The 12046-nt window shown below is 39.4% G+C and overlaps 1 protein-coding gene across 12 annotated transcripts in view; it reads left to right on the forward strand.

Moving 5' to 3' along the window:
• Window positions 1-12046, forward strand: part of SYTL2 (synaptotagmin like 2) — a 104504-nt gene that overhangs the window by 52787 nt on the left and 39671 nt on the right. For all 12 annotated transcript variants that reach the window (XR_014020633.1, XM_081282112.1, XM_081282117.1 and 9 more), the window contains 2 exons: window positions 6-157; window positions 1273-1408. Coding sequence is in view for 11 of the 12 variants with exons in the window: in XM_081282112.1 (XP_081138238.1) it covers window positions 6-157; window positions 1273-1408 (288 nt within the window). In the remaining variant the exon portion in view is untranslated. The remainder of the gene's footprint in view (window positions 1-5; window positions 158-1272; window positions 1409-12046) is intronic.

Raw genomic sequence — 12046 nt, forward strand, 5'->3', positions numbered from 1 at the left:
TGTAGGCATTTGCCTGAAAAAATTAAGGATGACCAGCAGCTGAAGAATATGAGTGGCCAATGGTTTTATGAAGCCAAGGCAAAAAGGCACAGAGATAAAATCCATGGTGCCGATATTATCAGAGCATCCATGAGAAAGAAGAGGCTCCAAGTGGCAAGTGAGTTGAATTGGCTGATGTGCTTATAGCTAGCATTTTTTTCGGGAAGGGAGAGGGGGATGGTGGCGGAATCATTGCTGAAATCTACCTTGGGAAAACATTTGGAATTATGCTTCCCATAGTGTGTGGCCCTCAACATCCTCTTCCCTGGATTCAGATGGACTAGGGCAGGGCCAAGTAACTCAGTGTTGTGTAGAGGAACACAGGAAGCCCTTTAGGCACCATGTTGAATTGTAGTAGCGTAGATACTTGGGGTATATAAGAGATCTACCACCTCTTCATTGACTTATACTTCTGAAAATTCAGAGCCTTCTGAGTAAGGTAAAAGGTTTAGACAGGAAGAAATCAGCCTCCTTATTCAATGATCTTGATATTGAGCATTCCTTTGCTCACCAAAGTGCATTATTTATTTAAGGATCTATAAATGTAATATTTTGAGAGCTTATTTAGAATTATTTTGAGTTAGTTAAATAATTACTGGGTACTTTCTAACTCTGGGTTAGTCAGCATAAACCCAAGTCTCACCTGTATGCAAGAAGGAAAATAGCTATTACCTCTGAGTGTCTAATATTATTTCTAACATAGCAGCAGTCTTCTAAGGCATTATTTCCCCAATACTGTGGATGGGGCTCAGAGAAGTTAAATTCCTTTACCCAAGATCATGTTGTTGCCAAATGGCAGAGCTGGGATTTCAGATCCCACAGCTAAACGTCATGTTGGATATATTGTAGATGTTCAGTAAATTTATAGTAAGGATGGTACTTCAATCCAATAAGTACCTCATGCCTGGCTATGTACATTCAATCCTGACTGATTAAGATCAGATTAACCTAGAGGCAGTTAGAATTTTGCTCTAACAGCTCCTGGAGTTACCTGCACATTTAAATGTACTCCCATGTTCTTAGGAGACTGTGCTTGGGCAGAGGAGCTGATGTCAAGGGAACCTACTGACTTCTTTCAAAGATGTATTTCTGATCCTAAGACTCAGTGATTGGCTTGGCACTCAGAAGGCCTGAGATTCAGATTTAAGTCCTTAATGATAGGAGCCTATAAGAGAATTGTAGATTGTAGAGGTGAGAGATAAACCTTCCTGCCTTTATTGTTTCCTATTTCAGCGGAGCAGAGTAAGGACAGAGCAACTGAAGCAAAGGAAAGCTGGGTGAATAATGTCAACAAAGATGCTTTCCTTCCCCCAGAGCTAGCTGGTGCTGTAGAAGAGCCAAAAGAAGATGCAGCACCACCAAGCCCAAGGTGAGGCAGAGCTTATTAGGAGAGCTGCTGCTTGAAGGGAGTTTCATGGCTTGGTATGTTGTATGGGCAAAATGTGGGCTATGAATCTAAATGCTGGGCTGGTGTCATGGACATGTGGAAGTGGGTAGTGTTGAGAGAATTCTGGATCCTCTTGGAAACAAAGCCTAAATTGCTGAATCTTAAAATTAAAATGCTAAATGGTGATTTCTTTCAGCACCAGCAATAGCTGTTTTTCATTTGTACTAAAATTTCTCTTCAGAATAGGACAAAATATTCCAAAATGAATACAGGGGAATAAGTCATTTCCCTCGAAGAGCAAGAAATTATGAGAGTCTAACCTATGGTAGAATGGAACAAGCTCAAGCACAAGAACCAGACGGACATGAATTCAGAACTTAAGCCTACCATTTATAAATGATGTGACGATGGGATGTCATAGTCAATAACCTAATAACCTCTGAGTCCACTGCCTTTTGGGTATATAAATAGGAATATAAATAGGAATAATATATACCCAAAAGGCAATGGTGAGAACTAGTGTGTAGAATACCTCAATTTTTCAGTTGTGATTTTTTTTTTTGGTTGTTTTCCATACATGTTTTCATCTGGTCAATTAAAATGTTCATCTGACATCCTTCCTAAGAGGTAGCCAGTTGTGAGGCTATGTTGCCACAGACTTTTGAGCCATGGTGATTTGCTTTTAGGTGTTTCAGAATTTTCCCATTAATGTCTGTCCCTTTAGAGTACAGTGGATACCCTTTGGTGGAAGGGGCAGTTGCATATCATCTTTAGATCTTCAGTCAAGACAATTCAATTCAGAGCCTACAGTTGGGATGGAGTTGATTAATTTGCTGGTGGGACAGTTTCTGAGCTAGAGTGCAAGACTAAAGGGCCTGGAGTCAGAGATATTCCCAAATAGATAATAGGTGAGGGGAAGGGTGTGCAGTATAGGTACCTCTACGCATTTCAGAGTCAAAGATGAGGAAAGTTGGATAATGGACACTGACTCTATTAAAGTACCTATTATTAACCCATTTTCCAATGGTTTCCCATGAATGGTGGGCTCCTCTGTATCTCCCCAGGATGATTTGTAATGTTCTCTTTTATGTGAGATTGGCTAGAAGGTAAAACATCTCAGTAGTAATTGATAATTGATACTATGACCTTGCAGTAGTACTGATTCAAATTCCTGGACTTTTATTTCTACAGCTGTAAAATGGAATAATAATAGCATGCTAATATGATTATTGGCAAGTTAATTAGCTAGTGAATGTAGAATCTTAATGCAGTCTATAGCACATAGTGAATACTCAATAAATGGAAGCATGGGCTATCAAATATAAACAGATATTTCAGGAAACACAAGAAAGGGTGTGAGGAGCATTCTATTCTTGCCCCCTTCGTGTCTCACCATCTACCAAGTGCTTGCAATCCCTCTAATGGATGAAGGCCTTACTTTCATAAAGAAAGATGAGACCTGAAGTATTAGAAACCTGGGGAGAAAGAACACAGTCATTTAGATTCCCCACCAAGGAGCTGAGTGTGACTCTTAAGAGCCAGGTATAATAGGGGCAGAGGAGCACCTAATCATCAACTAGCTGAGGGAAGAAGGATCAAGTACCACTGAAGAGGAAAGAAGATTTGGGGACATCAGGAATTCACTTAGCTCATTGCACAGTTTTATTTTGTCAGTCTTCCAATTCTCCTTACAAGAACTCTTCCATATCAAAGAGCTTGAGGGACAGAGGAGCCCACCTCATTTTTCTCTTGACTCCATGGGACTGGTGGTCATTCCCTCAGTCTTTCTTGCTTTGAGGATAATAACTTCCATGATTTGCATCTGCATTATTTTCTGCATTCCTTGTGTGACTGCTTACAAATCTTTGGGGTTTTATTTGTAAATCAGAACAGAGTTACCTGCCTGACCAGGATATTGTGAGATTCAATGAAATAAAGTGTGGGAATCACTTAGGATTTCCCAGGAAGAAGGAAGGTTGACAATTTCCAGGTGGCATTATAATGATGTTATTACACTGATAAGCATGGTCAAGAAGGCAAGTATAAAAGTGTTAGATGTATCCAGCATGTTTTGCTCATTAAAGAGCAACCCTATAATATGTGGCATGGTGCTAATCACTTAGAATTGTAGGAGGAGCTACTTTTTACTTCCTCCTTTCCAGGTCAGAAATGACTGCTTTACTTGGTATTAAATTCCTGCGGTGTTTCTTATACTTTAACCTTTGTGAATTGGGTGTGGTAAGTGTATTTGTACTTTCAGACTAAGTGAGTTTCAATGGAATGACTCAATACCTGTTAATATTTTCTTAGCCAGGAGTTAGGAAGTGTGAGGCCACAGTGGCTGAATATTGCCAACTCTGAAGGAGTTTTTCCAATAGGCTTGGTGCCATGGTCCTCCTTTCTTTCGTGGACACAATTCTGTGGGGCCCTCTCCATGAAGAGTTATAACATTATGGGTACCCAGCATGTAGTCAAGCCTCAGCAGCTACCACATTCTTTCTGAACTCCCTTTTGTTTGCACCTGTAGCACAAGGAAGCAGAGGTTTATGAGCAGAGAATAAGGTTCCCTTTAGAGCAGCAAACGCTCACAGTTCAAATCCTGGTTATTGACTTTCAGCAAGGCAGTATCAGTTGGATCAATACTTCATAAACTAGTGAAGGACCTGTTTAAAAATTTTTATTTCTAATCATTATAGATTGTCACCTTTCATAAATTATAAAACTGAAATGCAGAAAGCAATGAACCACTGATCATGTGGTGGAATATCTCAGAAAATAGCTATAAATGATTCCCAACATACACTCTCCATTTCTGTACTTTTTCATTGTGAATCAGTGATAAGTTCATGGATTGACACTGGTCCATGAACCACATATTTATAGTACCTTGTGTCACCCTTCCCAAATAATTGTCGAACATGTGCACAATAAGCCACAGGACTTGGCTGAGTCAAGGTGGGGAGTACAGAATAAAGATACAAGCAGCTCTTCCCACATGAGTCAGGACCCTGCTTGTATAATGTGTCCTGACTCTAGAGGCAGGTCTATTCTGGGACAAGAAGCCCCTTCTTTGTCACTTGAGGTCACAAGTTCTGTGAAACAAGTTTGGGTGCTCTGGGTATGGAGAGTCTAGTAGCCTCTACTGACCAGGGCCTTAGATCTCTATAACTGGTACTTCCTTAGACTGATGGACCCTGGAGATATACTGACCACCTCCCCTCTCCTTCCCTCTCCTCACCTCCCTTCCCCTCTCCTCCTCTTTCCTCACCTCCCTTCCCCTCTCCTCCTCTTTCCTCACCTCACCTCCCTTTAAGACTATCTCTTTAAGGACTGGCCCCTTGGCTAGCTTATATTGTCTTGGCTCTGCAGCTACAAACAGGTCAGCTCAGACCTCTGAAAAAATGATAGTTACCCAAGTATGCTCCAAGCTTTCCAGTTCTTTCCTCCTTCTGGCTTCTCCTCTTCTACCCTTCTCTATCCCACACCCCTTAGTTGCTTGATGGTGGTTTCCTTTCTCCTTGAAGGGATCTAACATGAATTCTACCCTAAACAATATTTGCCTTTTAAAAATAACTTGAGCCTGTATAGCTGGAAATTTTAAACTTCTTTCCTTTTTTTAGTGGTCACCTTACTGAAACATGAGTATAGACTTGTTTATGCTGTCCTAACATGCAGCTCAAGTCCTATCATCTGGCATTTAGCATAGATGAGGACATTACAGCAAGGCGGAGATTGGATATCTGCCAGGTGCTTGGCTCCCATATTATGCAGACTTTTCTATTAGAAAAATTATTGGTTTTTATGGTTTCTAAAAGATTTAAGAATTATCTTAAGCATCCTTATAAAGAACAGAATCTTCAACCAAAAGAGGCAAGTTCATAGGTGGAAAAAGAGTTATGTTAGGAGTATTGGGCATCTCAGTGCCCTGACAGTGCACTAAGAAAGCAGCCCTAGTAACAGATATCATCAGTCAGAGATTAGTGACTGTTTTTTTGTGGTAGCAAAAGTATCCAGAGAGCTGGGTGCGGTGGCACATACCTGTAATCCCAGTGGCTTGGAGGCTGAGGCTGGAGGATTGCAAGTTCAAGCCAGCCTCAGCAACTTAGTGAGGCCCTAAGGAACTTATAAAATGCTGTCTCTAAATAAAATTTAAAAGGTGGGGTGGTGGCTGAGGATGCAGCTTAGTGGTTAAACATTCCTAATTTCACTTCCTGAAAATATATATATATATATATATAAATATATATATATTTATATATATATAAATATATATTTATATATATTTATATATATATAAATATACATATATATATATATATATATATATATATATATATAGTAGCTAGGGATATACAGTTGGCCAACCTGAGCCACTGAAAAAAGAGGCCAGAAAAAGTATAAGAGAGATGTGGATAAAAGTAGGAAAAAGAAAGATAATATGTATGAATGGTGAAAATAGAAGCATTAATCCATGTTGCTTAATTTTGCTTTTAGGATATTTATTGGAAATAAAGTATTTAAATACTCTTATGGGCAACTGATTGAAAGCACTGATTTGTACCTTGCTTGCATTCAATGGAATAAATCATTCTTTGGGTTACTAGTTCATTTTTAATTCAGTCATTTATTTGGTTAGTCAACATTATTGAGTATTTAATTGTATACATCATGGTAATGAAGAGTTCAAAGGTGACTAAGGTCTGGTCCCTGTCTTCGAGGACTCCATTGTTTGGAGGAGAGTCTGACACGTATAATTATAAATTGTGATTGGTGTGACAACAGTATTTAAAAAGCCATGAAAGAGCTGGGTGCGGTGGCTGAGACAGGAGGATTGCGAGTTTACAGCCAACCTCAGCAACATCAAGGTGCTAAGCAATTCAGTGAGACCCTGTCTCTAAATAAAATACAAAACAGGGCTGGGGATGTGGCTCAGTGGTCAAGTGCCTTGAGTTCAATCCCTGGTACCAAAAATAAAATAAAAGCCATAAAAGAACAAATAGCAGTGCTGTGTCAAGTGTAGGGGAGGGATTGTCTGGGAACTTCTGGAGGTGGTTGTATTTGAGGTGATTCTTGAATGATGAAAAAGGCTATGGTAGACACAGGGAGAGGATGGTACCGGCATGGGGGTCCGGTAAGGACTGTCATGCTGGAGACCTGGAAGTGTTCTGGTATGGCATTGTGTCTGTCTGTCTGTCTCTCTCTCTCTCTCTCTCTCTCTCTCTCTCTCTCTCTCTCTCTCTCTGTATGTGTGTGTGTGTAAGTGTGTATGTGTTGGACACATGTGTAGAAAGAAACTAGTATCAGCTGGCAAAGAGTCTTGTACAGAGGCCAAAAGGCTGGGCTTTTCCTTTAAGTCACAGGAGTCACCAAGTGACTTTTTTTTTTTTTAAATCAAGTTTACTTTTTATCGCCATCCTTTTGGCAACTGTGTAGGTTGGTGTCTTACAGTTAAAATAGGACATTATAGCAGAAGTGTGGGTGAGAGATAGGGAGAACATAATTGAGGAAATGGAGAAAGAAGGAGACATGACAGAGTTGTAGAGGTGAGATTAGAAGGAATTTGAAGAATTTATAGGCACACAGAAATATATAAGAATTGCTATAGGATATTTAGGTTTTAGGTGAGAGGCTCTGAACTGTGGTCTATATGCCAGAATTATCCAGGGAATTTTTAAAACTCCAAATTCCCAGGACTGAGTATCACTGCTTTGCTCTCTCAGAGTTGAAGGCCTGAATTCTTCTCACTACTGTGTCCTAATCATCTAACTTCGTGTGCGTCTGGCACATGGTAGGTTCTCAGTAAAAACAAAAGAATGCCCTTACTCTCTCTTATTGGACTTCATTGTACTTAGCACTGCATGAAATTATGTTGATTTTCATGTGTGGGTATTATTTCCTCTCGCAGGTCCATTAGGAAAAGGACTTTTCATTCCCTGTGTATTTTACTTGTTTTGTTCACCACCCTAATCCTAGCACTTTGAATAGTGCCCAATACATATTTTGTAAAATGAGTGAATGAAGGATAGGGAGAGACTTGGGTGAGTGAGTAAATTAATGAATATTTGATGAGATAATGAGTTAATGATGATAATGATTAAATGGTGAGTGAGGGGTCATGAAGAAACAAATGAGTAAAGGAATGACCAAATGAAGTGGTTTGGATCCCATAGAGGGAGTAGAGAAAAGAGAAGGGAAAGGAAACAAAATTATGAAGTAAGAACAGGATTAAAGCATCTGGATTGCATGGCTTTGCTTTACTAAGAATCTCTCACTTCAGAAGTATCACCATGCGCACTGATGATTATAAGAAGATGGAGGATTTGAAAGTCCTCTCAAATTTGTAGGACTCTGAAAGAAAAGCATTCAAGATGGAGAACTAGAAGGCATAGAGGTTGGGGGGCGGGGGCTTGGCTGCTGCAGAGGTTCAGCATATATGTTAGTCAAAAGCAGCTCCAGACAATGTTTCCAAAGTGAGTTCAGTATAAATACTTTACTATTTTCATTCCATGGAGTTGATAGGTTTACTTCTGAGCCCTTATCTATGAAATAGTGATAAAATGAGGAGTTTTCTTATAAGCAAAACTACGCATCTGCATCTAACACTGTTTTTGTCAAATTAAAACAAAATTTTGTAAGTCAGTGTTTTGAACCAAAGTGCTGGTCTGAGCTTCACTGCCTGTGCTTGTGTGATGCTTCTGCCCAATCTCTCTCTTCAGCTTTGTTGAATGGGAACCAATCAATTAAAATCACATCTTTAGCTCTGAAATGATGTTGTTGTCCCCACTAATGCTTTTTCCTGGAAGGTTTTTGTTTGTATATGTCCATTTTTCTCTTCCGGCAGGAGAAGTTCCTTGCCTTACCCTCAGTAATAATATCAGTATAAGGCACCTAGCCTACTCTCAGTGGTAGGGTAGAGATTGAGCCAATCTACAGGACAATGTATCTGATAGTTTTCTTTAGTACTGATAGCAAATATAATAATATGAAGATTGCATTTCTAGGAGGTCAGGCCTATAGAATCACATATATCAAGCTCTTTAGAGAATATTTAATCCTAACGGATCTTGTATTTACTCAAATGGTGGTAGAAATAATTTCACTGAGAAATCAAAATGCCTCATATATAAATGGATCAGGGAGAGGGAGAAGTTTCGAAAGAAAGATACTGGAAAAAAAAAGATTGATCAAATTATATTATGTGCATGTACAAATACGGCATAAGGATTCCTATTACTAGGTATGATGATAATGCATCAATTAAAAATGTTTTAAATGCCTTATACACTGATGGGAATAATTGTGCTCAATAATTCTGTAGCATGAACTGTGGTAGCACTAGAAGACTATGTGTGTCCACAAATAATATTTTACCAAAAAATAATACTGACCGAAAGGGCATAGCATAACATATTTTCTAATTTGCTTCCCTCACTCATCCCTGAGACTTACTCATCATTTCTTAATTTGTTTATTCGTTCACGCTTCATTGAGTGTGAACACAGTGCTGGGTGTTGGGGATGAGACACAGCATGAGCCCCCAGGGAACTTACCATCCAAAGGGAAAGATCAAGACAAAAACATGTGGAAGAAAAAAAAAAACTTGCAGAATTGATTTCTGGTTCTATAAATATTATCATTATCTAATATTTTCATAATCTTTGTAACGAAGTAAAACTAGTTTTGTCTAAGTACTACTTATTGCAAGCCCTTTTTGAATAATGCCTGAAAGGAGAAAGTTACAGAGCATGGAGTATAGAATTAAGTTTGTTCACAGTTTAAAAATCTTATTATATGGAGTGTATTGGGTGTCTTTTATATTCTAGACACAGTCTACCACCCTCTGGGAGGAATTCTAAGAAAGACATAATATTTATCTATAAAGAAACTGCATTCTCCTAGGAAAAATGATGCATTCATATATGAAGATCTGACCACATGAAAACAAATAGCACCAGGCATGGAACATATTTCTAATATGAAATACCAATAAAATATGCTGTAATAACTGGGAAAAGGGAAACTCATAATCAGCTGGGATGATCCAGGCAGTGAGACTGAGACTGGATTTGAAGATGACAGGGATTGTTTTTGGCAGAGGGAGGGGCTGGGGGACTGATTGAGTGGAAATAGCAGTCAGGTGAGGTTCTAGGATAAGATGTAACTGGACTTTTTTTTTTTTTAATATGAATGGTCAACAGAGAGGAGGAGTGGGAATGTATATTGGGGGTAGATGATAGTTTTTCTCTAGTGCCTTGCTGAGTAGTTCCAACTGTATTTCACAGGCTTTGGGGATCCAGGGTAAGGTAGTGAGCAGAAGCCAGGACCCTGGGTTGTGTTTTGGACCGTTCCAGCTTAGTGGTGGTATACTGAATAGATTAGGGGAGTGGAGCTTTCAGAGACCACATATGAAGTGCATACAGTTGACAAAAATAAGGGAGTTGCCAGTACAGGTGACAAAGAAGAACAGATGTGAGAATCACTGGAAGAAAGCGCCCCTGGCACTTGACTTCAGTCGTTTTTGCCACAAACCACTGCTTTAATAATGCAGGAAATCAGAGCCAGAAAAGCCTACCACTGCTATTTTTGCCTCTGGAATCAGACACCTGGACTCAAATCCCCAGCTCTTGCACAAACTAATTTTGTGACTTTAAGTAGGTTATGTAACCTCTTCAAGCCAGAGTTTTCTAACAAGTGGGGAGAATGACACATGCCACATAGATGTTGCAAGAATCAATTGAGAATAAGATGGTTACTGCAATGATCATTGCTTAATAAAGGACAGGCAAACAACATTGTAGTATTCCTTGAGGGAAGCAAAGCTACTAGGAAGTAGCTGTGTTTTTGGATAGAGTCTGAGGCAAAAGACTCTAGGTTTAATTTTTTCATCTATACTGACTGTGACCTGTAACTAACCAAGTTTCCTACCCCCATCCCATATCCCCCCCATCCTAACCACAAGGTAACCCCATGAATACTCTGTGTTTCTGGCATTGTGGTGTCTGTCCATGTGTTCTGACTGCTTTGTTTCTTCCTTTCCCCCCACCCCACCAAATAGCATGAAAAAAGACATTTTGTTTATCACCTAAATAATCTGCTTCATTGTTGGCAAAAACAAAACACAGATTAAAAAAACAAAAACAAAAAACCAAAAAACCCTGGCCATATGTCTGCTGCCGCCTTCACCGGTCATGTCCTAGGGACTGTGCAAGACATAAAGATGGTCAAGTTTCTCTTGAGTGATTTCCCGGTTTACTTAAATGATAAGATATGTACATACAGAATGAGGAGGCATAGTAGACATGAAATGCGGAGGTGGATAGAATTCATTAGAAAAGAGACTGGATTCACCTCCAGGAAGGAGGATCAATATGATGTACAGTCTGGGCAGTTGAGGCTAGGACCTGAAAGTGCATAAACCAGATTTCCAATGAGCAGAGGAAAAAGAATGTAGAGGTTCTACTTATCTTCTGGGCTTGGGGAGCAAGAAGGGGAAAGGAGGACAATGTGTGTTCCATGAAAACCCTAACTACTAGCACTTGGCTCAGGTCCTCTCACTACATCACTATTTACCAAGCTAAATCATACAGAACACTGAGAAACTGAGTATAGTATTTGCCATAAGGATGTTGTTCCTCTTATTACTCACTCGCTTCTTAAAATGACACTCAAGAGATATTGCTTTTCAGTTCTTTGTTATGGCTATTTTAACTGTATGAACACTAATTCTATCCATGACCAGTTTTTTATTTTTTTCCACATTTCCTGCTAGATAACTTAACTCAAGTTTGTGTCTTCTTATTACAGCAACAGAGGACTCCTGTAATGTGTCTTTTTGTCCAAATTCTGGTTTTTTTGTTAAGTTCCTCCTCTGTTCCCTGCCATTCCCCTCTTATCTCTTTCCCCCACTTTCCTCCATGCAATCAGGCTGTATTTGATATTTGTCTATTTCATCTGTTATAATTCCTTTCTGAAACAATTAGAAAGGTGATGAAAGGAAGAATGTCTTCCTTAAGAGTTCATCCTTAGCTAGTCTCAGAGATAGTGGGACTGTAATCCCATTTACTCTGAAGGCTAAGGCAGGAGGATTCTAAATTTAAGACCAGTAATCCCATTTACTCTGAGGACTGAGGCAGGAGAATTCTAAATTTAAGACCAGATTCAACAATGTAGCAAGACCTGTTTCAAAGTAAAAAATAAAAAGGATGGAGAGGAGTGGGGGACATGTAATTCAGTGATACAGTGCTTGCCTAGCATGTGGGAGGTTATGGATTCTGTTCCAAGTAACGTCTGTATACACACGCACACACATACATACATACACACATACACGCACACACATGCACGTGCATGTGCACAAACAAATTCAGTCTTTTCCTTTCCTGGAACTAACTGTATAAAAATCGTGCTTGATTTAGAGATAAGGAAAGGAAGTGAGGCTGCAGGCACATATAGCCCACATATTTAGTGACAGTAATCTTGGGTACATTTCCATTGCCTTGCAACAAATTGCTCCCCTCCTGGGCCTTCAATTCTGGGGAAAGCCAACTCCTTAGGTATTTTCCAAGCTCTTTACTATTGATGTCACTGAGAGAACAGGTGGTGTTTAACAGTGATTTCAGC

This window comes from Spermophilus citellus (assembly GCF_964194105.1).
Source record: "Spermophilus citellus genome assembly, chromosome: 2".
NCBI lineage: Eukaryota > Metazoa > Chordata > Mammalia > Rodentia > Sciuridae > Spermophilus > Spermophilus citellus.